This window comes from Camelina sativa, chromosome 19 (genome assembly GCF_000633955.1).
Source record: "Camelina sativa cultivar DH55 chromosome 19, Cs, whole genome shotgun sequence".
Lineage (NCBI taxonomy): Eukaryota > Viridiplantae > Streptophyta > Magnoliopsida > Brassicales > Brassicaceae > Camelina > Camelina sativa.
In genome coordinates, this window is record NC_025703.1 from 9,350,457 (window position 1) to 9,377,466 (window position 27,010).

At 36.4% G+C, this 27,010-nt stretch overlaps 4 protein-coding genes and 1 pseudogene across 4 annotated transcripts; 1 reads left to right on the forward strand and 4 right to left on the reverse strand.

Moving 5' to 3' along the window:
• On the reverse strand, positions 672–1,381 carry LOC104765707 (protein PLANT CADMIUM RESISTANCE 7-like). The gene is made up of 4 exons (XM_010489470.1): positions 1,327–1,381; positions 1,162–1,218; positions 844–1,059; positions 672–733 (listed from the first exon to the last, which is right to left on the reverse strand). Exons 1-4 carry the CDS (start codon positions 1,379–1,381, stop codon positions 672–674), a joined length of 390 nt encoding a protein of 129 aa, XP_010487772.1.
• On the reverse strand, positions 2,845–3,821 carry LOC104765708 (protein PLANT CADMIUM RESISTANCE 7). Its single transcript, XM_010489471.2, has 4 exons — positions 3,564–3,821; positions 3,382–3,453; positions 3,067–3,279; positions 2,845–2,951 (listed from the first exon to the last, which is right to left on the reverse strand). Exons 1-4 carry the CDS (start codon positions 3,616–3,618, stop codon positions 2,890–2,892), a joined length of 402 nt encoding a protein of 133 aa, XP_010487773.1. The 5' UTR covers positions 3,619–3,821; the 3' UTR covers positions 2,845–2,889.
• On the forward strand, positions 4,483–9,563 carry LOC104765709 (protein CASP). The gene is made up of 19 exons (XM_010489472.2): positions 4,483–4,747; positions 5,090–5,200; positions 5,355–5,533; positions 5,628–5,777; positions 6,010–6,098; positions 6,188–6,297; positions 6,458–6,552; positions 6,657–6,712; positions 6,813–6,978; positions 7,104–7,196; positions 7,340–7,468; positions 7,599–7,718; positions 7,827–7,907; positions 8,338–8,445; positions 8,537–8,680; positions 8,777–8,878; positions 8,973–9,052; positions 9,137–9,229; positions 9,330–9,563. The coding sequence occupies exons 1-19, from the start codon at positions 4,642–4,644 to the stop codon at positions 9,388–9,390; spliced, it is 2,073 nt and encodes a 690-aa protein (XP_010487774.1). The 5' UTR covers positions 4,483–4,641; the 3' UTR covers positions 9,391–9,563.
• Positions 9,660–11,200, reverse strand: LOC104765710 (annotated as a pseudogene).
• On the reverse strand, positions 23,526–25,440 carry LOC104765711 (protein ASPARTIC PROTEASE IN GUARD CELL 1-like). Its single transcript, XM_010489474.1, has one exon. It carries the CDS (start codon positions 25,331–25,333, stop codon positions 23,828–23,830), a length of 1,506 nt encoding a protein of 501 aa, XP_010487776.1. The 5' UTR covers positions 25,334–25,440; the 3' UTR covers positions 23,526–23,827.

The window sequence follows — 27,010 nt, forward strand, 5'->3', positions numbered from 1 at the left end:
AAAAAAAAAAAAAAAAAAATCTGTAATCAATTTAATAAGATCCGCCATCATAGGTGAGGATAATGAAAAGTGTATATGCGAATACACAGATTCAGATGATTGCGTACACAGATTCAGGATTGCAAAATATGTGTGGATATGGTAACTTTAACTTGAAAACCTTTTTGATATCGCAAAACAGGAAATGGATACAATCATTGTTTATCATATTGGTTTTGGAATATTATTGGCTTCTATATTGCTTATTGGAGTTGGACCAACTGGTGGTTTTGATTAAATGTAGAAACCAAAAAATAAAACTGCAACTAACTTTCTGAAAGAAATGATAGAATGATAATTGATATTGGTAAACATGATTTACGCACTAACATATGTTTAGTTTAATTTGCTTAGTCAAAAGTCAAAACTTGGAATGACCTTGACTTGTCCAAATAGTTGACGTTTCAAATACAGCTCTGATAAAACTGACGGTTTTTATAAGCCCTCTTGGAAGTAAAAAAAAAATGACGATTTTCTAATTCTATGATATCAAATCAAAATAAACAAATATTGATAAAACTGAAAATAAATTAAACTAATGTGGTCATTATGAATACTACACTCAAAAGTGCTCTTTTCCATGAACCACTTATTTAATTTAAATCATTGATGCAAAACATAAAACTTTGAAATCAACCCATCATTTTCTGACTCATAGGAGCAGCCATCTTCCGTTGCACATTCCCATCCCACCCTGTTACATAAAGAGAAGTTTGTGTTATTGAGGCTCGGGTTATAATTTATTGGGCATTTGAAAAAAAGGGTACATATAACAAGGTCAACAGATTAAAAAAATGCAGTTACCAATAGAGGGGTCAACACCACGGTTTTTGAGTTCACGGTATTCTTGACAAAGAGCACAACGGTCACAAAAGCAGTGAGTGAGGCAATCCGAACCTGGAGACTCTGGTAACCCGAATTTGCGTCGGATCTTAGTCCGGTAAGTGCATGATAACAAGCAAGGTAAGGCGACCACAAAACTTCGCAGCACGTAAGATAACCCACATCTCTTACAACCTAAAAAATAATTTTGTATATACAACGTTACATGAGTCACACAAATTTCTATATGTCTGTCTAACAAATAAGGACATATTCACAAGTAAATGAATATCTGTATTACCGCTCCTTCAGCGATCCATCCAAAAGTGACGCACGGGCAGCAAAATGTGAGGCAAGCTTATCAAACGTAATTAATGCACAACAAAACGATGAAATTTAAATCATTGTATAATCCTGACAATAGATCAAAGGACAACTTGATCAAATTTATATAGAGATTCTTACTAGTTTCGACGTCATCCATGCAGCTGAAAAGACCCGAAGTCCATTGGTTTTCCATTGTAAAGTAATATTGGATTTTATTCTTCTGCCTAGCTTGAACCAAAACTTGCGTCTTTGGTCGATCTTATTATAAAAAGCTGCGAGATCGTAAATCAGTTAGGAGTTTTAGAAGAGAATGTTTTTTGATTATTTGTTGTGAAATGCTTTAAGAATGGAGGGTGGATATGTATGGTTGATGGTGTCGCTTCGAGACACACCACAAAGGTTTAATCTTTAGTACATTTCAGTTTCGGAAACAAAATAAAAAAAGTTGTAAAAAGAGACATAAAACATTGCAAAATATTCTGAACTCCTTAATTAGTATATTGCACTTTTTCAAAATGAGGAAATTTTTTGATAAATTGATTTCTTCGTTTATGGAAGGTGAGAGATTTTAGGGATTGTGAGAGATTTTAGACTAGTGTAAATGTTATGTAAACTCGTTTTTGGATCGGATCAATTAATATATATATATATATATATATATATAAGGTGAGAAATACAATTTAATTTTATGAGTAAGAAAGTTTTAGATATAATATATGTGAATGAATTTTTTTTGTTACTAATTGCATATTTATATCCTTAAATGGCTAAAATTTTCAACAAAACTAGTTTAATTTTGAGAGTATGTAATGTATGTAATCTGGTTTTATATGTAAAATAATACTACTTGTAAATGGGAACAAAAAGAAAAAACTCTCCTAAAATTGTTTAACGAGTGTTGAAATGTAAAAAGCATTAAATAATAAAATAGTCATAACAAAATCTGACAAATGTTTTTCAACTTAAATGCAATAAAAAATAATTCTCCTTACCAAAAAAAACAATAACATGAAATAATTCTACGAGTGTAGCAAACATATGGGCCTATGAATAGGGATTATAGTTTGAAATTTGAACTGTAAACGTAAACTAGTAACCCCAACTCTAGACAACAAATTTAATAAAATAATGGTAAAAAATCAGGGGCTTTTTTTAAGCCCTTTATATCAGAAATGTGTATTGGACCATCTTCCACATTAACTCATGGGTTTAAAATCTATTTTTTCTTAAATTTTCAACCGACTGATTTATTATTTTCGTCTACTATATCGTAAATGCATGATAAACTGCAGCACCCAATCTGTAATAAATAAATAAAATGTATATTTTCTGAATCTTAAGTCTACAATCTTATGCATGAGTTACTGATAATTTGATCACTATATGTAGATTAAGTACTTGAAGAAACTTATTCATTATCAGAAATAGGAAGAGATTACGTGAAATTCACACTCATGGTTTGTCCATGGGCTCCCACAACAATGAAATCAGTGCTTTACACTCGAAATCATTGAATTGTTTATTTTAATAAATAAGTGGTTCATGGAGTATTTGTTTATTTTAATAAATGAAAACCATATGAACTGAAAATAGATCAAACAATGTGGTCAATATAAAAATACACTCGAAAGTGCTCTTTTCCATGAACCACTTATTTAATTTAAATCATTGATGCAAAACATAAATTATAAAACTTTGAAATCAACCCATCATCCGCTGACTCATAGGAGCGGCCATCATCCGTTGCACATTCCCTTCCCACCCTGTCACATCAAAGAGAAGTTTGTGTAATTCAGGCTTGGATTATAATTTATTGGGCATTTGAAAAAAGAAAAGGTACATATAACAAGGTCAACAGATTTAAAAAAGGCAATTTACCAATAGAAGGGTCAACACCACGGTTTTTGAGTTCACGGTATTCTTGGCAAAGAGCACAACATTCACAAAAGCAGTGAGTGAGGCAATCCGAAGCTGGAGACTCTGGTAACCCGAATATGCTTCGGATCTTAGTCCGGTAAGTGCATGAGAACAAGCAAGGTAAGGCGACCACAAAACATATCAGCCCGTAAAATACCCCACATCTCTTACAACCTAGAATATAACGTTACATAAAACACACAAATTTTGTATACGTCTAAAAATACGATAAAGGACATATTCAGGACCTCAGGTAAATGAATGTATATGACTTACCGGTCCTTCCTTCGTCGGCAATGTCAGCGATCCTTCCAAAAGTGACGCACGGACAGAAAAATGTGAGGCAAGCTTATCCAACGTAACGCACACCAAAACGAAGAAATTAAGAATCATTGTATAATCTTGACAGTAGATCAAATTAAAGGACAACTTGATCAATTTTATATAGAAATTTTTACCTGTTTCGACGTCCTCCGTGCAGCTGCCAAGACCCGAAGTCCATTGGTTTTCCATTGTAAAGTAATATTGGATTTGTTCTTCTGCCTAGCTTGAACTTGCGCCTTTGGTTGATCTTATAGTAAAAGCTGAGAGCCCGTAAATCAGTTAGGATTTTTAGACGATATTTTCTGATTGTCTGTTGTGAAATGCTTTAAGAATGGAGGGTGGGTATATATATGGTTGATGGTGTCGCTTCGAGACACACCACAAAGGTTTAATTTTTCAGTACATTTCACTTTCGGAAACAAAATCGTAAAAGTTGTAAATATTCTTCCTCCCTTAATCAGTACATTGGACTTTATTAAAATGAGAAACTTTTTTGATAAATGATTTGTTCTTTATCGTGTAACTTTTATGTAAACGCGTTTTTGGATTGGGTTAATCAATATAAGGATGGTAAGAGATACAACTAATTTAATTTTATGTCCAAGAAATTTTTTTAAAATATATGTATATATATATATATATGAACGATTTTTTTCTTACCAAGTTTATATATATATATATATATATATATATATATATTTATGTCCTTAAATGGCTAAAATTTTCAAATTAGTTTAGTTTTGAGAGTATGTAATGTAATATTCTGGTTTTATATGTAAATTCTCCTAGATTTAACGAGTGTTGAAATGTAAAATCTGACAAATGTTTTTCAACTTAAATGCAATAAAACTAAAATAATTCTACTACTGTAGCATATATATGGGCCTATGAATGACTCAAGGATTAGCCCATTGGTTATTATATAGCTTTGGATTTTTGAAAATTTGAAGCCTGTTTAAGGCAGAAGAGAGAAAATACAAAAGCAGGGACGTTTAAGTAACAAATTACTATTTTACCACCAAAGAAAAGAAAAAAAAACTCTAAATGTATCAGCAGATCCGATCGGAGGAGTAAAAAAAAATAAACAACAAACAAAACTCAGAAAAATTCATAAACTCGATTTCGAAAGCACAGAAACTTTTCGTCGTATTGAAGTAGGATTTGCTTGTGAGTTCATCGGAGAAACGAGATCGGGGTCCGAATACGAGTACAATGGAGGCTTTGCAAGATGGATCGGAGAGAGATAAAACTCCTCCGCCTCCTTCTTCCTCGTCTTCTTCCTCCTCTCCCATTCCTGTCGTCACCAATTTTTGGAAAGGTTTGTTTCAGATTTATGTTTAATCTCAACGTTTGCTTCGACTCGCAGTGAAAGCTGAGTTCGAGCTTGTTTAGTAGTAGGAGAAATTCCTTGGTTAGATTTATTTATTTTGGATTTTGGTGGAAGTAGTAAGGCCGAATCAAAATTAGAGACGGTGATTGATGTTACTGAGAATGCAATGGTAGTTTAGTGTGATCGGATTGAGAAGTTTCATCTTTGATTATCACGTGACATGGAAACCAGTCTCAATTCTAGAACTGGTTGTGTGGTTCGTTGCTGTTTATCAGATTTGATTAGGCATTTGCTAAATGTATCATCAGTCTTTCAAAATATTTGTTTCAGAATTTGATTTGGAGAAGGAGAAAAGTCTACTTGATGAGCAAGGGCTTCGAATAGCTGAAAACCAAGAAAACAGCCAGAAGAATCGGCGTAAGCTTGCAGAGAGCACGCGAGGTACTTTTTTTGGTTTCACCTTTTATTTCGCTTAATACTATGGGAATCTAATAACTAGTTCCAACTAAACGTACCTTGATGTTTTCTTAGGCCATTCAGTTGGATGAATATAATAGGAGATGTTAACATATTCTATGGTTTATGTTGGTAACAGACTTCAAGAAAGCGTCGCCTGAGGACAAACTTAGTATGTTCAATTCTCTGCTCAAGGGATATCAAGAAGAAGTAGATAATATTACCAAGAGGGCCAAATTTGGGGAGAATGCTTTCCTAAATATCTATCAGAAGCTCTATGAAGCACCAGATCCATTTCCTGCTCTTGCCTCTATTGCTGTAATTCTCCACTTACCTAGTGTTAGCAGAATAGAAACCTAAAGTCCTCTAGCTTAATGATATGCAGCTGAACTTACTAATTGTTGTATTCCAGGAGCAAGATCGTAAATTATCTGAAGTGGAATCTGAGAATCGAAAAATGAAAGTTGAGCTTGAGGAATTTAGGACAGAAGCAACTCATCTGAAAAATCAGCAGGCGACAATAAGAAGGCTAGAAGAACGGAACCGCCAGCTTGAGCAGCAGGTCATCTTGCTTTGAACCTTTTGTTTTAATTGGTATAGGGACAAAACTAAACGAATGTAACAGTCTGTAAACAACAGCTTCCTCGAATGCTTGAGCCTATTCTGGGAGGTCAAATGCAAACTTATGCACTGAGTCAGAAAGACGAGTTATATAGAGATGCTATTTCGTGATCTTGTAACGGACAACTTTCGAAGATTAACAGTGATATCGTGTTGTTGTATTTTGGATATAGATGGAAGAAAAAATCAAAGAGGTTGTTGAAATCAAGCAACGAAATCTGGCTGAGGAAAACCAGAAAACGATGGAGCTTTTGAAGGATAGGTAAAAATAATTTATTTTCTGAATGTTTTGGGTATTTATAGGCAGTTTTGGAGCTAGCACTAACCTTTACATATTCATCTTTTATACAGGGAGCAAGCTTTGCAAGATCAGTTAAGGCAAGCAAAAGACAGCGTCTCCACTATGCAAAAATTGCATGAGCTAGCACAGAGCCAGCTTTTTGAACTCCGTGCTCAGTCAGGTTGTGCATTGAGCGTTAACACGGTCACTCATTTTGTGCTTTCATAATTGGAATGGTCTCCCTAATCAATACGCATCCATAACATTTTCAGTTTTTGTTTCACGTTTTCTTTGTCCCTTCTTAAATTATTAATACATCTTTCTTTTGTCTAAATTATCAGATGAAGAAACGGCAGCGAAGCAATCTGAAGTTGGTCTATTGATGGATGAAGTGGAGCGTGCTCAAACCCGCCTCCTTACTCTTGAGAGGGAAAAGGTCTTTCACAGAATGCTCTCTTGATGTAATGTTTGAATTAAGGGAATGCTTGAAGATAAACTGGGTATTTTTGCACTCTAATTTTGTTTATTGGGTTTTGACAGGGACATCTGCGTTCTCAGCTGCAAACAGCTAATGAAGATACTGATAATAAGAAAAGGTGAGGTGACGCTTATGCATCCATATAACAAGGAACATAATTTCAAGTTGGTCTTATCTAATTTTTTGCTTTGTTTGATTTTTTGTTGTGCTCGCTGCAGTGACAATGTTGATTCGAATAGTATGCTGGAGAACTCTTTAACTGCAAAAGAGAAAATTATTTCAGAGCTTAATATGGAGATTCACAATGTTGAGACAGCTCTAGCAAATGAACGAGAAAGTCATGTTGCCGAAATAAAGAAATTCAATTCGTTGCTCAATAAAAAGGTGAAATTTGTGATATGCTTTGTCTTTATGCTAATAATTTATACTTTTTTTTTTTGGAAATCAGTTTCCTATCGCTTTCCATGGTCTAATGTTAGCCTGTCGTCATTTTAATTATATTAAACCAGGATACTATCATTGAAGAGATGAAGAAAGAGCTTCAAGAAAGACCATCAGCAAAATTAGTTGATGATCTGCGCAAAAAAGTGAAAATTCTGCAGGTATTCATCATTTCTACTATTTTTTGGTGCTCCCTTAGTTTCCCTCCTAATTGACATATTGCCACAGACCCAAGGATCCATTTGCTTGTTCTTTCTGGTAATAATATTATCAAGTATGGTGTAATGCCATTTTTGCATATTAGGCTGTAGGTTACAATTCAATTGAGGCTGAAGACTGGGATGCTGCTACCACTGGTGAAGAGATGAGCAAAATGGAGTCGCTTCTTCTTGATAAAAACAGAAAAATGGAACATGAGGTCACTCAGTTAAAGGTACATAAACTTCTACGGAATGAACCACCTCCATCTGTAATTTTGTATCTTCGTTGCCCTTTCCCGCTTCATTGACATGAACATACACAAGTCGATGTCATTGGTTAATTAATACCGCCTCTTCTCCCAGGTTCAACTTTCTGAGAAAACTTCCTTGCTTGAAAAGGCTGAAGCCAAGGGAGAAGAACTGACAGCAAAGGTTAATGAACAACAAAGACTGATACAAAAGTTGGAGGATGATATTTTGAAGGTACGTAAGAATGTGTAGTTACCATTTTAAGGTAACTGTGCTAGTGAAGCGGAAAACCCAGATCAAAGTCTTTGACTATACTTAAAACCTTGTTTACTTGTTACATAGGGTTACAGTTCAAAAGAACGAAAAGGTGCTCTGTTTAATGAGTGGGAGTTCTCAGAATCAGGTGTGGCCGAGCAGTCTGAGGTACTTCTATCTGACCTATGTATATGAATCATGTAATTTCTCATTCAACACTCGTGAAGCTGAGAAAATTCCCCATTAGAAAAGGGAAAGCATCGAATCATTCAGAATTAAGATCTAGATAACCAATAACATATGTAGCTTTAAGTTCTCTACTAGAAATTTTAGATTGTCTAACGTGTATGCTGACTCGGCCTTCTATTTATGGCGTGAATGAAAATATAGCCAGGAATTTTGGTAAAAAATATACTATATTACTATGATTTAAGTTTTTCTTCAAACTATCGTTGAGCTTTGTTGCCTAAACATCTGAAAATTTTCATATGACTAGAGGGGTATTTCCAAGATATAGTGTTTATATATACCTCACACAAACTAATAATCTTATCACTTATTAATGCTCTTTATCTGTTGTCTGTTTCTTTATGATTAGCCTATGGATCAGAAGCATGTTCCATCAGACCAAGATCAGAGTTCAATGCTAAAAGTTATCTGCAGCCAAAGAGATCGGTTCCGAGCACGATTACGGGAAACAGAAGAGGTACTGTGTAGTACATAGAAAATATCATCTTTCTTCTCTCTCGAGATAAATTTATTTGAACTGTATATTCTGGATTCTCTTGACGTTGCAGGAAATAAGGCGATTAAAAGAGAAGATAGGCTTTCTCACAGACGAATTGGAGAAGACCAAAGCTGACAACGTCAAACTCTATGGAAAAATCCGTTATGTCCAAGACTATAACCAGGATAAAGTTGTTTCACGGGGATCAAAAAAGGTATTTCTTTTCTGCATTGCATTCCCCTTAAACCTTTCTCTCTTGTGCTCGGGGTTTTACCCATGGTTGACCAATGACATCGTTCTCCAATCTCAGTATGTGGAAGATCTTGAAAGTGGATTCAGCTCGGATGTCGAATCAAAATACAAGAAAATCTACGAGGATGACATTAACCCTTTTGCAGCATTCTCTAAAAAGGTTTTTAAAAAAGCATTCTCCTACTGTTGACACAAACCTTAGATTCTTTTCTCATTCTACTCTTTACATATGCGACTATTCATGTGTTCCGTAGGAAAGAGAGCAACGGATCAAAGATTTGGGAATCAGAGATCGGATTACACTCAGCAGTGGTCGCTTCCTTCTAGGAAACAAGTAAGCATCTCGCTCTTAAGTGTGATCATATTCAAACTCGATCACACAATCATCGATATTTAATTCAACAATTGGACCTTTCAGATACGCAAGGACCTTTTCTTTCTTCTACACAATAGGATTGCACGTACTTGTCTTCACTTGTCTCTACCGTATGTCAGCTTACAGCTATCTCAGGTAAACCCACCAAACCTACCAATTTTGGTTTTGTTTTATGTTTGTTATCTGTCCATTATGTGATTGATTTTATTTAATTTATTCTTTTTGTTTTGGTTAGCCATGGAGCAGAGGAGAATCTGATGACAGATGCAACCACAAACCTCCCTCACGGTCATTAAGCTCTCACCCTAAACTTCTTCGTTTTCGGTCGTTGTGTTTTCGGTCTTGTTAGTGTTCACTGGGCAAATTTATAACGGTTGAATTATCATATCTGTTGTACAGAAAGATCCGAATCTTCAAATACATATATAAAGCCACAGAAAAAAATGCTTACTTAAAAAACTTAAGGTAATCGTCAAAAAAAGACGGCCACGAGAGAGTTGTTACTTATTACATCCGTTCATATACATAGACTTTGTGGTCTGTTTTACCTTTTCTTCTAACCAACGGTGACAAGAATAACAACCAACATTAAATGAGAAAGCAAACAGACATGAAAAATGCAGGACAACACATCCGATAGGAATGATCTTTTCTTACTTTTCCAATTCATGAGATACAACAAAAAAAATGAAAGTCGTCGCTTAGTATCATCTGTTAAGGCAATTACACTTTCGTGGCTGAGACTTTGGATTTGAATGCTTGCTTGACAGTCGATGGAATGGTGAGGTAGGAGCTGTTCTCGGTAATGCTGGAGCCAATGGGCCTTATTTTCCAGAACGGGACATGATCAAGAGTTTTCGAACCAAACGTCCCGAATAATGGATGGTTGGGAAACATCCTGATATGCGTCTGAGAGAAGGCGGCAGCAGCTTCCGCATGGGGAGGGAGGGTATGAGCTGTGCTTTTAAGCTTGTAGCTGAACTCATAGGTTGCACGCTTATCTGCAATGCAAGTTGGTGGGTCCGGAAGATGTTTCGGGTTAGAGAGACAGACCACAACTTGGTTAGCAACCGAACCATGTGGTGAGCAGTCAGCAAGGGTGCCGGATCCTTCAAAAAAATGCAGCAACATCATCCGCAACTCCTTTTACCTGGGTGAACCAAGCCATGTTGCGTTTCATGTGGAGAAAAGAGGAGATGGTTTCAAGGTTATCGCTGGCAGCAGTGACCTGAAAGTCAAAATTTCTGTAGCGTTCGGCAAAGGCCTCATTCAGATTTTGATCGACTTCACAGGGGTACTGTTAGCCAGGAGAAACGAGTGACCATTTTTCAGCGTCGGTCCTGTCAGCATGGAGACCAAAGGTCTTGTGGCCGAAGGTAGAGACGGCATTTTTGGTAACGGGCATGTGCATGTCCGTTTTCGGGTAGACGGGAGTATCCTGAGAAGACAAACGGTTGAGGTCTTCTAGGAGGGCGAAAATGCCTGGGACATTAGGCAAGAAGTAGCTTTCAAGGAGATTTTGCATGAATTCGTCTCGTCGTGCCGGGCCTTGTTGGGAGGGGATGCGAGGGTATACATTCCCATTATGAGGAAACTCTGGCTGGGAAGAGCAGAGTGTTTTGAAGAGTCCGAGGAGAGGGCCGGGAACTGCGAGAATTTCCAAAGGATGGTTGTCCAAGAACCGGTTGAGGAACCGGTATTGAACATTAGTAAGAGCATTCACATCGTTTCCAGCTCTAAGGCACTGGATCTAAAAGAGCACGCCACAGTAGAGACGAATGATATAAGGGTGATAGTTGGGGTTGGCCCGTTTGAAATCAAAATGATTACAAAGTGTATTGTTCATAGCATGGACTATGTAGTCCATCATGTGGCAGGAAGGATAGTAGTGCGAGAGTCCACCTTGGGTTGGGTACATGATTCGGCCTCTGGTGTAAAAGAGACTAAGCATCTTGGCCGTTGGAGATTCAGAGGACATAGTGATCGATCTCTTTATTAACAAGGGAACAGATCGTAAAATCAGATAATTTTGACGATAAAAATTAAATTACGCTACGCTTGATGTGGAAGATTTTAAGAATGAACGTTGTGTATATTTGTGTGATAGTGTCGCTTCGAGACACCACAAATGTTTTAATTTTTAGTGCAATGCACTTTAATTTGGAAAATCAGAAAAGTTTTTAAAAATGAACTTTGACCATAAAGGAATGTTCTTCACTCTTTGAGTTTGAACTAGCATGTTGGCACTTTTTGTTAAAACGACGAAATCTTTTAAAAGCTACAAGTTACTAGTTTAATATTTTATTGGGGACTTGCAATTTAGTTCCAATCTTTTTATATCACTCATTAATTCCATTAATAAAATCGATGTTTACATGAATGACATTACAAGAGTAGAAGAATAAATTTATGATACAAGGGTACGTGTTGGTCTATGTCTAGCAACTTTTACAAGAGTAGAAGGTTAAATTTAAGATACAAGGATTGGCTTTCTTCTTTACATACAAAAAGTTATAGTATGTCTTTTCTACTTGAGATTAGCCTGTAATATATCATGGAGATATACAACAACTAGTATATGATTTCTCAAGCAGATTTAGTTACTAATGTAATATTCTCCTCCCACTACAAGAAAATAAGTCTATTGTCACGTAATATTCCGTCACAATAATTTGTTTTTCATTACAATAAAAATACTGTTACGAATCTGTGACGATCGGTGAATGGTTACAATACAATGGTCACAATTTTTTTTTAGTCACTAAAACGTCACACGAGTTGCGACTAACTCATACGTATTTATTTCGTCACCAAATGTAACAATTTGTAAACGTATCTAAAATGTCACAATTGCTTACTAAAATTATCGTCTCAAATACGTTTTATTTCATGACCGAAATCATGTATCAAGTTAGTCACTATTTACGACGCTGCTGTAGTCTCAAAACGTCACACTTAGTGACCTCTAAAATGTATATAGAATAGTCAAACAGAAAGTCTATATATATATTATATACATCCATTAGATTAGTCAGAACCAAATCACTCCCCAAGTATATATGGTTATGATGCAGTAATTTAGTAAACAAAGCGCTGGAACATGACAATAGAAAAAGATGACAATAGAAAAATGATAATTTCAATGGTTGATTGCGTAATATAGATCTAATAATATAATAAAAAGATGGCCTCTAACCTTTGCATCGGTGAAAACCAGAGAAACAAAGCGGCGAGAAAAAAGAGTAATCGAGTTTTTAATTAGAGTTACAATTTAAGGATTAGGTATATCTTTTATATATAATACAAGCGAAGTTTTAAGGTATAATAAATATTTAGTAAGTTTTAGAGGGAAATTCCAAAATTTACTAAATATTTCGGAAAAGTTTAGGCGCTTTTTGAGTTCTAATTATTAATAAAAATAAAATATTTTCTAAAAAGTAAAAATCTAGTTTACGGTATCTTAAACATCTTTCTTAAATTTAATTAAAATAATAATGAGACTATTTAATCGGCTCCTATTTAAAACTATATTTAACTGGTTAATCAATGTTTGACAAAATGTCATAATACCATTACAATTGTTATGACTTAAATTATCATAAAATTTTTGTTACTGTTTGTGACAATTTTTTGTCATAAATTAATATGTAACTGTAGTATTATGACTAAACAATTACGAATTTGTTACAATTTTTTTTCTTCCCAATAGAGTATCTAAAAGGTCAAAAATATGTGACAAATATTTTGTCTCAAATAAATGTCACTATTTATAACTACATAATTGTAGTAAAACCGTCACACTTTGTTACAATTAATAATATCGACACCATTTAATCGCTAATAGAGACAATTTTCAGTGACGATTTAATTCGTATTAATATTGTGACGAAATAATTACAAATTTATTACTAAAAAAATGTTACAACATAGTATCTAAAATATCACAAATTTGTGACAAAAAAAATTTGTCTTAAGCAAACGTTTTTTCTTGTAGTGTCCTGTTTTAGCCCTGTTGAAAAGAAGAAAGTCTTCATGATACTGTTGGAATGGTCAGACAAAATTTCTGCTCAAGGAGCCTTTAAAAAAATGGACAGAACACTATGGACACTTTGTAGAAGTCCCTCTATGAAGAAGAAGAGGGTCGTGAGCAAAAGCACATATGAATCAGTATAGTGTCTTCACATCTGTGATGGTAGCCAAAATAGCTTATGCGTTTGATTTATTTAACGAGTATTGATAAACAATTCACCGAGAGAACAATTCATCGAGAGAACAAAAAAAAAATTCATTCTAATACGTACGTGAAACTCTTTATCAAGATATAAACTATATGGCATGTGATATACATACGAATGGGTTATGTAATACAGTATGTGTATTATATTAAGTGAGGTGTGAAAATTATAAATTTGGGGACCGAAAGAGAGAAGAGAATGATGCTAAGTTGCTAACCACCACTTTGCGATGAGACTCTTTTAACGGGTCTTCTCCATCCGTCAACTTTGGTCGACAGCCCAACAAGTACGGTCATTAAGTTTGTAATATTACCTATATGTCCCTTATTATGTAGCTTTCTTTCGTTTTCACTCTCAATGTTTCAGTTTCATGAGTAAGACATGGGCAAACAAAAAAACAGCTCCCCGGCCCGAATTACTTGTCATCACCCTTTCCGTGAAAAACAAGTTCATGCATAAATGAGAACGGAATCATTGTATCGGCCCTACAAAGGGGTGTGTGTGTGTGTCGTGTGTGTCATATTTCACTATCCATAGATCAATACAAACATATAAGTTCATTTCAAGATTTTTCCCAAACTCGAAACAAAATTTATAAAACGAGATTCAGGATGTACTCTAATTTAAAAACGAGAAGTATCCAATGTAATGCGCATCTTGGAACTTGTAAATAGAATTTAATGAATTTGCCTGCATACTGTTTACAATAAATTAACTAAATTAAACGCATTTAATGTCGCATACTGTCTTGTCTTTATATGGTCATAATTAAGTTTTCGTACTAGTAAAAGTTTTCTGCGTCATTATCCCCTAATTAAATATTAGGTAGCCATCCTACTATGTGTTTGTTAGTTAGTCATAACTTACACAATTTACGTTTTATAGTGTATCTAAATCTGAGATTCCTTTATGGTCATAACTTACACTATTAGGCCTAACTAGTATAGTATATCTAAATCTGATATCTTTATATGTTTCAAATGTTGTTCTATATGTCTTCATACTATTATTGACGTAGAATTTCACTTTTATTTGTTTAATGAATTTTATCGGTTAAACATGAAAATTATAGAGACATTTATTTTTAAGTTTTAATTACAAACGGGTCATAGCATCATTAAACAGATAATTATGTGTTCTATGATATAATGTATACCAGATTCTTTGAGTTGTTACATTTTTTCATTAATGAAGACGTCGAGAGCTATTGAGTCTTTAAACTCCGGAACAATCTTTTCTGTTGGAAAGTTTTGAATTTTATATTAACTTATTACGAGTTTAATTTGAATACCAATTATTATTATTTTTGTATGGAGACTGGAGAACAATAGATGCAGAGCATGAGTGACCCATCTATATGGTGACTTCACTTACATTTACTGAAACTCAACGTCTTCATACAAATCCCAACGTATTGAGTCCTTCAAAATTTTACTTATACATGTCCCCATTGGACATCTGGGCTAAGGGTAGCATTGTCATTCGCGGTACGATTTGATATATCATGATTTTTACGGTTTTTAACCATAATATAAATGTGCTTTTTGAGTTTTTTAATTTTTTTTAAGTTGTTTTTGTGTCATTACAGGTTCTCTAGGATTTTGGCACGGATGAAGCGAAATGGAGCAATTTGGACATTTTGGAGCATTTAACCCGGAGGAAACGAACTTGGAGTCGAAACAGAGTGATGATGTCGATCGACACCACCTTGGTGTCGGTCGACACCCTGTTTTATCTGACAAGAGAGAAGAATTGGAAGTTTTACAATTTTGCCCGAAGTTTTCCATAATTGTAACATAAGCCCCTGGACGTGTTTTACGATGTATATATTTTATTTTGGGGTTTTAGAAACCTCTAAGTTATTTTCTAGCAGTTGTTGAGAGAGAGATTATTGAGAGCTTTTGGGAGAGAAGGATCTGAATTCTTTGTAGAGAGAAGATTTCTAAACTCCCTCTTTTACTATTCAATAATCTATTGCATGTTATACAGAAATATGATTTGTTCTTCATTAAACATGTCTGAGTAATTTGCTTGTTAGATTTAGGGTTTTTCATAGGGTTTTTATGATTTATTAGATCTGAGGTTTTTAGGGTTCTTAATCTTTTATGATCTTTATCTTTGGTTGTTTTTCACAATAATTCTTAATTGATCACCTAGAATTGTTATCATAGGGAAATAAATTAATATGAATATAATTGTTTTCCTGATTAAACCATTGATGAGCAAAATTATTTATTACAAAGAGATTTGAATTAATAATTTTGTGAACTTATTTACACGTGTTCTTAAAGCTGATTTTTTTACTTAGATTTTTACAAAAAAATTTGGATTTTCTGGTTTTAATTTTAGATAATAATTGCAGTGAGAAATTATTTATTTTACCAAAAGTTTAGAGTTCTAGATCTGATTTTTTATTGTTTGAACCTTAATTAATTTACTGATTTAATATTTCATAATTTCCTGAGAAAATCCCTAGGCTTAACCTTTTGATTTTCTGATTTCACAACACTTTTATTTAATATTTTGCATTGTTTATTTTAATTCAAATTATTTTGTTTAGCGTAATTCATGAAACTCTACAATCTATTGTATTTGATCTTAAGTCTCTAAGGAATTCGACCCCTAAATACTATAGTGACCTCTTGTTTAAAAAAGTAGTTTAAGGAATTAATTTGAGCTTATCAGGATTATTTGAAAAAATTATGTATCATACGAATAAAACACAAGTTATCAAATCAAGTGTCTGTCTTAGTACATGACAAATATATCAACATCCTTATAACTACCTTATCGCAAAAACAACACATGAATAATCCAAACAACTTTATATTAAGAAACAAAATGATCCATCGTTTCCAAAAAAGAAAAAGTATGTATGCGTTGCTGATAGTTTTGTTCATATTTTTCAAAAATACGATTTTCGAAAATCTAATGTTACTTTTCTTATATGTCTGCATTTCATCTCTGTCAAAATTAATAATAACAAAAATTCTAAATATATATATTAATATATAGATGTGTATTTTTTGATAGAATTTATTTTTCAACTTTGTAATTGAAAATTCTAATAATTTTTCAACTTTGTAATGGAAAATTCTAATAATTTTCCTGAAATATGTAAAAAAAAGACATTTTTAAAAGAGTGCATAGGTGAAACGACAATTATTACGTAAATAATGTTTTAAGTTATCGTGTTAAGTACAAAAACTGTTTAACGGATAATTGCATGATTAGTTGTAGTCCTATAATAATTTGTAGTAAGTAGTAATTTGGCGTCATCCGCTCTTGTCCACGTGACCCGCACCCGCAGTATCTAATGTGAAACTAAACTTGTACTGTTCTGTAAGAGAATTGAAGTTCGTCGTCCGCGAGGCTACAGTAACACGTGTCATCATACTATGAGTTGAGATCGTGCCGACAACAAAATAGGGTGGGGGCCACGTGTGTTAATGAGTGGACCACGAGGGGAACGGTGCTCCTTTACTTTCCTGTCCTTTTTTTTTCTAGTAATAAAAATCTAACTACGATGCTTTTAATTCGTTGTTAATACATCACTTCTTTTGCAATCAATTTGTTGCTAATGCATCGCCATTATGCAATTATTCCAGGGGACTACACACACAAGTCTTTTTTCTTTTTTTTAAACAATACAAACAAAAAAAATCAGGTTAACAGCTCTAGCTTATTTACGGACTAATGCTCAAGACTCCGTAAGAGACGTAAAAGATATCATATATAGCTTGCAATGGAAACAAAACTACTCACAAGGGCGATGATCAAAACTCGTCCTATCTCGCTCGTAGCCTATAAAGTATACATGGACCACAATATTCACTGTGTGACTCATAACTTGTCGGATATTTTTTGAGAAAAAAATTAACTTGTGTGAACAAGTCGTTGGTTGGATCCAGGTGGATCAGTAATCTCCAATCGCTATTCAGAAAACCATCAATCAAATCACAGGGCGAGTTCATCCGGTGTACATACATAAGGACAAGCGATCACATGATTTACACTAGATTCTGAGATCTTTAGCACCACCATGATCTCCTTCGTTTTTTCTCGACTCTTTAAATAGTCACGACTCATGGAAAGAATGTTAATATTTGTTGTTAATTATGATATGATTGTAAAAAATCTTAAAAGAGTTTGAGGAGACAAAAATAGCGTAGGCGACATGAAGGAAAGAAGAACTTTTGTATCTTTGCGGAAAATTTTACTTACTTCGATAATTACAAAAGAGGGTTTATAAGTTTGATTTATAGATACAAGAGGAACAATCTAGAATCCCTACAGCTTATCATGATGAGTCATCTCTGCAGGGGTGCTGAACTTTAACGGATTTACAGTGAGAGGCGTTGTCTTCTTCCGTGCTCTGTTCTTCTTTTGTTTTCTTCTGTTGACCTTGTTGACTGGGCTCTCTCTTTCTTTTTGGGCCTTTTCTAGGACTTGAGTCCACTAAACTTTGCTCAGTTGGGCTTATATTCCTTATACTCCCCTGCAAATTTGGCGCGGGAGAGACGGACACGCCAAGTTTGAAACGAAGATCAGTAAAAAAAAATTTTGATAGTGGCTTCGTGAAGACATCTGCAAGTTGATCGGAGGCGTAGATGTGATGCGTTTCAATAAGACCTAAGGCAACTCGTTCTCGGATGTAGTGGTAGTCAGAATCAAAGTGCTTTGTTCGGTTGTGTAGAGCAGGATTGGCAGACAAGTATACAGCCGAGAGGTTGTCACAATATACCTGCATAGGCTCATACTGTGAGATCCCAATGTCACGAAGTAGGTTGGAGATCCAGGTGATCTCTTTGGCAGTGATAGTGAGAGCTCAATACTCTGCTTCTGTGGATGAATTTGAGACGGAGGATTTCCTTTTTGCAGACCAGGACACTATGTTGGAACCTAAGAGTATGCAAAAACCAGTAGTTAAGCGTCGTGTCAGTTTGCAACCTGAGTGATCACTATCGCAGAAGGCACTAAGTGTGAAGTCATTGTTCTTCTTTATAGGTAATCCCATAGTGAGTGTGCCTTTGAGATACCGTAGAATCCTTTTAAGCAGACCAAAATCTGATACAGTTGGGGCATGCATCCGTTGACAGACGAAGTTAACTGCAAATTGGAGGTCTGGTCAACTTGAATAGCTCAGAGTTTAGCTTGCTGTTGCAACATCTAGGACAAGTCGTATGGTCCGAAAGGCTCCGAAAATAGGTTGGTTCCGTGAATAGCTCAGAGTTTAGCTTCTCCATTGTTTCAGGTATAGGTGTTGGCATGGGATTGCATTCACTAATACCTGCTTGCTGGAGAATATCGGAAGCATAGGCCGTTTGATCTAGGAAGAGACCATCACTGCAACTTTCAATCTCAATGCCTAAGAAGTATCGAGGATGACCAAGATCTTTTATGGTGAATCTGTTCTTTAGAGTAGTAAGAAGATTTGCAAGAAGTTCTTGATCGCTGCCTGTAAGAAGGATGTCATCAACATATAGTAGCAGTAGAAGGGTTTGTCCATCTTGATGGCAAACAAAGAGTGAGGGGTCAAAGATACTGCAGACAAAACCAAACTCCAATAAAAAGTTGCTAAACGTATCAAACCAAGCTCTTGGAGCTTGTTTGAGTCCGTATAGTGCTTTGGTGAGACGACAAACATGGTTTGGTTTGGTTGGATCAACAAATCCAGAGGGCTGATACATGTATACCGGTTCTTGAAGCTCACCGCGCAGGAAGGCATTGGATACATCAAGTTGTTTGATAGGCCAACTGCGAGCTGTTGCAACATCTAGGACAAGTCGTATGGTCGTTGTTCTAACCACGGGGCTGAACGTTTCTAGATAATCAATGCCTTCTTCCTAGTCGAACCCTTTAGCGACAAGTCGAGCTTTAAGCTTATCTATGGTGCCATCAAGATTATATTTTGTTTTGAAGACCCACCTTGAGTCTAGGATGTTCATGTCTTCTGTTGGAGGAACCAAAGACCATGTACGAAGCAGGTGAATTCTTCTGATTTCCTCAAGAACAACGTCACTCCAAACGGGGTGTTGCATAGCAGATACAATTGTTTTAGGTTCATCAGTCGAGATTTTTGAAGTGACGAGAGCATACCGGGGATTTGGTTTGTGGATTCCAGCTTTGCCTCTTGTGATCATGGAGTGTTGATTTTGAGGTTGAACTGGTTGAGTTATATCCATCTCCTCAGTAGTATTATCGACTTGATGCTCTGTAACTTTTTCTTCTCCATCTGAAAGGTCAACCGTATCTGTTTCTGTGAGGTCTATGTCAGATGTGTAAGGCTCATATTGTGCTTGGACTGGTACTGCAGACTTAGGTAGCACTTGAGGTGGAGCAGAAGCTGGTACTACTGTCACTTCTGGATGTGAACTGTTGTTCAATATTTGCCAGGCTTGAAGTAATGGAGTGTCATAGTGAGGAACCGAATCTTTATACCTCTCCTTGAAAGGTAGTTCTTGCTCAGAGAAGACGACATGTCGTGAGATATAAACTTTACCAATAGGAGGGTATATACAACGATATCCTTTGTAGTTGTTGTTGTACTTGAGAAAGATGCATTGTAATGACTTTGGATCGAATTTGTGATGAGCTAGTGGCCTGAGACACGGATAGCATGCCGATCCAAACACTCGGAGAGATGAATATTCTGGTTTTTGACCGTATAAAAGCTCATATGGACTCTTATTTTCTAGAACCGGAGTTGGCAGCAAGTTGATGATGTAGTTGGCAGTAACAAAAGCTTCCACCCAATACTTCAGTGGGGTATGACTGTGAAATAACATAGAGAGACCAAGTTCCACAAGATGTCTGTGTTTCCTCTCTGCTGAGTTATTTTGTTGAGGAGTGTAGGGACAGGAAATCCTATGATGAATTCCATGTTCTCTGAGATAAGCTTTGAACTTGTTACTTGTAAACTCACCTCCTCCATCACTCTGAAAAACCTTTATTTTACTGTTAAACTGATTCTTTACCAGCTTTTGAAATGCAACAAAGACTGAAAAGAAATCGGACTTGTAATGCAGAGGATAAACCCATGAGAACCGAGAGAAATCATCAACGAAAACCTCATAGTATTTAAACCCTTGGTTTGATACAACTGGAGCTGGTCCCCATAGATCATAATGGATCCGATCTAGGGGATGTAAAACACGAGAATCAGAAGCAAAAAACGGTAATCTACTACTCTTCCCCATCTGGTAAGGCTCACAATTGGAGGTGATGCTGCTCTTATTCACTTGAATCTCCTTGCTGACTAGAAGTTGCTGAAGAATCTTCGAGTTTGCATGTCCAAGTCGGTGGTACCAAACTTCCTCTGTAGCAGTACACTGACGATTTGAGTAATACACCACAAACTCGTTATTCTCCAGCACATAGAGGCCCTTCCTACGAGGACCCTTGGCTACCACTTTATGTGTTGGCAAATCGATTATGCAAACCTTATTAGTGTCAAAATAAACACCACAAGGGTAGTCATCACACAACTTTGATACAGAGAGCAGAGATTTCTGAATGTCAGGGCAAACCAGGACTTCATTAAGAGGAATTGTACCTTTGGAGGAAGTGATCTTAGTGGAGCCAACATGAGTAATGGGAATGTAAGTTCCATCTCCAACAAGAACAGTATCGTTACCTTCATAGGCTGTAGCAGACTGGAGACCATCGGGTAAGGAGGTGACATGAGCAGAGGCTCCTGAATCTGGGTACCAATCTTTTCCATTCTCATCAGCTACTCTTAAGGTTGAAAAGGCTTGAACTTCAGTTTGATAATTGTTGTCAAACATGTTGTAGCACTTGATGGCAGTATGACCAGTGCGACCACAGATCTGACAGATTGGACGCTGGCTAGAAGACTGATTGGAAACTGGTGAGGAGGACTGATGTTGAGTAAAACCTCTTCCACGAGTCGAATATCAACCTCTGCCTCTGTTGCCACCAAAACGACCTCGACCCCTTTGACTGGGTGAATACGGAGGAGCAGACTCAGATCTTTCCGTGTTGAAAGCTAGATGAGGAGTGGGAGCAACAATGTTATCTTCATAGGACTGCAGCTTACTGTCAAAGCTTTGAACTTCCGAGACAACATCATTAAAGGTCGGAGGAGCAAGCTTGCTGAGGGAGCTTTGAATGACAGTGGTGATGGGATCATACTCTCTGCCAAGACCATTTAGGAAGCCAAAGATCTTCATTGACTCGTCGACTGGCTTTCCGATTGAGCTCAAGGAATCACATATGTTCTTGAAATCACGAAAGTAAGCTGAAAGCGGCTTATCTTTCTTTGACAGTAGCTGGAGGCTGCGACGAAGTGAAAATTCACAAGCAACACTACTTTTGTTGAAGTTTTCTGCAAGGGACAACCAGATCTCGCGAGAGGTCCCCAGATTGTGTACATGACCGAGAACTTCTTCTGACAGAGTACCAAATAGCCACGACCAGACCAACTGATCGGTACAAAACCACGACTCGTATTGTGGGTTTGGAACTTCACTTGTGACATCACCATTGATGACTAGGCGAGTCTGAGCTGGTGCATTGACGACACCATTGACGAAACCGATGAGTTTTTGACTGGATAGAAGGGATTTAAACTGCGTTTTCCACTAAAGGTAATTGGTGTCAGACAGCTTGAGCGTGACGGAGCTGGTGACATGAATGTTATCAGGAAATTGATAGGAGGTCGCCATTGTTTCACCTGTTAAGGTTTACAAAGCTCTGATACCATGAACGAAGGAATAACTTTTGTATCTTTGTAGAAAACTTTACTTACTTCGATAATTACAAAAGAGGGTTTACAGGTTTGATTTATAGATACAAGAGGAACAATCTAGAATCTCTACAGCTCATCATGATGAGTCATCTCTGCAGGAATGCTGAACTTTAACGGATTTACAGTGAGAGGCGTTGTCTTCTTCCGTGCTCTGTTCTTCTTTTGTTTTCTTCTGTTGATCTTGTTGACTGGGCTCTCTTTTTTTTTTTTTGGACCTTCTCTAGGACTTGAGTCCACTAAACTTTGCTCAGTTGGGCTTATATTCCTTATATTTCATAATAATTAGGGATTTTAGGACGAAGGAATACTTTATATAATCAAAAACTATTTGGACATACGATAATCAGCCATGATTTAAATTTCATAATATATTGTTTTCAATTGATAAGACTTCACAATTACAAGAAAAGTTAGAATGGGACGGCAGATCAAAATAAATATAATTTTAACTTAAACTCACAAAATGTCACTATCTTAGCTTAAAGTATATATATGCAATTATGCACCGTAACTATGAGCAAAATCATATATTCACATATGTATTTCGTTAAAATTAAACATCTCCCATATGATTTAATCTATAACAGAAATGACATTCTAAGTTTCCACTACCAATATTCTACCGTCACCTTTTACGTTCACGTCATGTCGCGTAAATACGAAATGGGCATTTTCTTGAAGTTGCTAAAGAGTTATGAATTCCTTTGCAACAATCTAGATATAGCTATGTCATACCACCGCAAGGTAGTGTATAGTATCTGGTGATCCGTATCATCTGACCATCTCATAACGAAAAAGTGGATATTTTTATATATAGAAAAATGAAGTAGAATACGGTAAGAAAATCACCTTTATGACGAAATTAGTAACGGGCCGACTAACTCACCCGTGACTTTATATGTACATGATTACTCGATAGTCGTTACAATGGCTAAGGTAAATGAACCCTAAAAGTCGACCCTCGTCATTCGTTCCCAAGACGTGGCTCCATGCATGCATGTTTGCTTACGACACAGTTAGCCGTGTAATAGTTATGAGTCACTTATGATCTAACGTGAACAAGGAAACATGGGAACAGACTCGATCGGTTGAAAACTTTATAATTTTTCCTTTGATTTTTAGTATTACTATTTAAATTATGCTTAAGTGATACTATTATGTCTGACCGTAATCGGTGATTAAAATGATCATCAATTCGCTCACAGTTCCATGTAAATATTTTTTTTCAGGCAAGTGTGAAAAATGCAAATTTTCTACCATGGCTTTTTTTTCTTTTTCTTTTTGGACTACGCAACTTAACTTTTCACATTGATTGATTTCCACACACAGACACCGTTGGTAGATTCAGACTGTAATCTATACAATATTGAAGAACAATGGGGCCACGAGAGAAGTCTCTGTTTCTATGAAGACTTTTTCTTCTATGTAACTTCAAACTTTGTTTGACTATTCTTCTCACAAAGACGGATACAATACAACACTTCTAAACACTGCTACTGATTAGTTCCTGCTGAGACAACAACATTTTTCAAACTTATAAATAATCAATCCTATTATTAATTCGATAAAAAGTCGAAAATAACTTATGATTAATTTATAAAACAAGACACAGAAAACGGAAAAATTCACACTTAAAGATTTTTTTTTTTTTTTTCTTCTTCTTCTTCGTAGTTCCATAAAAGTTTTACTGATATATCTGTAAAACTATTCAGTTGTCTACTTTTTTTTCTAGCATTTATTCGCTGACAACCCGATACGATTATTCGCTAGATCGTAAGTGATACGTGTCCCTTGCTGCTGCACATTCCCGATGATCGACAACGACGACGACGTCGGGGCAAAAGCGAAGCAGAACGTCCCGCTATCATCCACAGGGATCAGATAATTCTTCGCCGGCAAATCAAGAGACTTACCTCCGGTGAAATGAAACGTCACCGTCGGTACTTTCACGGTGGAGAGAGACGAGAAATCGTAGCACGTGTCGAACAGAGAGATGCTCGAAGTCCCCTTCTTGAGATTCGTGGTGAGTCTGAGAAACGCGTCGCGAAGCGAGTTATACGCCTCTGTCTGAAGACGAGTCACGGCGGTTCCACAATCCAAGATCACCCCTCCGCTTCCCGAAGCGTCGACTGCGAAGATCGAGTCAGATATCATGACCTTTTGACCACCGACGCTGAACCCGCTGAGCCCGAGGTAATAGAACGTGTCGATCTTTTGGTTACGTAGAAGCGGCGCCGTCGCGTCTCCGCTACCGAGTTGGACCGAGTTGAAATCAAGACTCGACGATTTACCCGAGTCACGGTCGACGAGGCAGTAAGAAAACGACGTCGCTTTCATCTGATTGGTTATCGACAGAACTCCACCTCCTAAACCGAGCAAACCGGCTGCTCCGGTAAAGAGACCTTCGTTATCGTGACCGCATCCCAAAGCGACGTCGTTTAATTTACCTGACTCGCCAAACGACATCGTATCGGTAGCGAATTCACCGACGGTGAAAGATCCGTCTCCGTAACTAACTTGGTAGAGACACTTGTTTGAGCGACAAGCGGAGGTTTCGAGAAGAGAGCACTGTGGAGCAGAGCAAGTGAGTGATTTGTACGTGGAAGACGAAGTCGGGTTAAAAACCGGGTCGGATTGTTGGTAACAGTCGGAGCAAGGTTCACACTGGATCCAGTTCACGTCGCTTCCCGTGTCGAGGACCAAGTACATCTCTTTCGCCGGAGTTCCGACTCCGATTCTTGAGAAATACTCGCCGCTTCCTTGTGAGGCTCCGGAGACGACGGGCGTCGTTAGTTCCTGGGTTTGGTAACGGGTATCTTCGTTGTCAACGGGTTTGAGATCGGATCTATCGATCCCTTCGACGGCGAACCGGATTTTCGCGGCGATTCCGGAGACTCGGGATGAGTCACGCTCGAGTCGGCTCAGTACCAGGCTTTTGTAGTCTTTGTGCTGTGACGCGACGAAAATGTCTCGGGAGTGAAGCTCTAGAGACAGTGGTGAAGAGGAGTTTAAGAAGACCGGGTCGGATAGGGATACGGATACGGGTCTGGTGGAGGTGAATGAGGAACGAGCCGGGTCGAGTGAGAGGATGGTTTGTGTTTGCTGGAGAGATGAAACGACGTCGAGCACGGACGTTTTAGGTGGAGTGGATAGAGGTCGAGATGAAGCATCGGTCGTGGTGAGGAAGAGAGAGAGAGTGACGGTGAGGAGAGAGATAAGTCGCTTGAAAGCCATTTTCCCCGGCGAAGGTTTGATATGAGTTAAGTGGAAGAGAGAAAGAGTAAGTAATGTTTTTTATTTATAGAGAGGAAAAATATATGTTGAGGTTGAGGAGAGAGTCACGCCAGAATTGCTGTGGTTATAAAAGCCAACATCAATTACTTTATTATCACATTATGACATGTATTAAAACTTTATAGTTGGATATTGTGTATTTTTTTATATATACAAAAATATAAAATCTTAATCTAGTGTTATGTTAATATGATCCCGACACAGCATAAACATTTAACACCGAATAAAATACTAAATGTATCGGCGACGGAAGAAGATTGTTGTACTTTGTAGAATTTAACACAGAAGAAAAAAGTTACAGCGTAGGTCTGATTACTGTACGGACCTGAGTAGATAGGTACAGGTTGTCTTGATAGGGATTGACTTGCTAAATCTTCTTACTACTACAAGAGATTTTATCCAGTATTTTGATATCCCTAGATACGCGTCACTAAATAGATAATTATTTTATTGCAAATAAAATCGAATACCAAAATACTCTTAGTTATTTAGCCAAATCACTTTTAATATTTTACGTAAAGCAAAGCTAAAATCTTATCCCCAGTAAAGTAAAAAGCTTTGTATTTTCTTACCGTCGCTAACCCAATCAATATTTATGCAGTGTTTTAATGATTTTTTTTCATTTCAAGCTTATATCATATCACATGAGCTGAATGTTACGGCTAACATCTGTTGAGAGAAAACTCAGTCGAAAGTTTAAAGAAAATTATAGTAACTAGCATACAATATATTCAAAAACTACTGAAATTATTATAAATGTACGATGTAATCTCATGTAATTCAGATATTGTGTGTTGTTTATATTTACTAATTTTATTTTGTGGTGCATATTTGGTAAGTAAGTACTGTAGATTCTTTTTTTTGTCAATGCAATTTGTTTACGGGAGGATTAATGGAACTAAGACTTTTAAGTTATAAAATGGAAAAAGGGTGTATGTAAATGATGTATAATATACTAGGTTAAAATGGTAGTTTAATGTGAGAAGTGGGGTAAGTTTCTAATGGTAATTAAATGTGAGAAGTGGGTAAGTTGTTACTTCGTTAGACGAGATTTGGATTTATTTCGCTTTCCCTGGATTAATGGTAACGCACCCTTTTAGCCTTGGTTGTTGCGTATCATTTATTTCTCTTTTGTTTTCTTGTTATCTTAGTATTAAATTTATTTTCCATACCCACTTCACTTTATTCCCTAAATAAGATGATGCAATATTAAATCAACTATGGCTTGTATCGCATACTTTTTAGGTTTTTTTCCCATATGCTAATATGCTTCATTAATTTACATTGCAAGATTCGCTAATATGGCGTTACTTCATGATAAAAAGTCTCAAGAACATTATAATGTAGACGCAATAATAGAGTTTTTCTCTTTGTCAAAGGCAAAGATTGCAAAAGAGAGAAAGGAACAGACATTATTATTGATCTAGTTTGGAGTGACTGTACCATTATACTATTAAATAAGGAAAAACACATTGTGGCTTTGATTAGGGTTACCAATTTAAAAAAACCTGTAAAGAAAATCAAACTAGAACCATGTGTTAGCGGGCTTGGGCCTGATGGCCTGGTATTGGCCCATGGGTGAGTAAGGAAATAAAAAATTGTTAAAAAAAAAAAAAA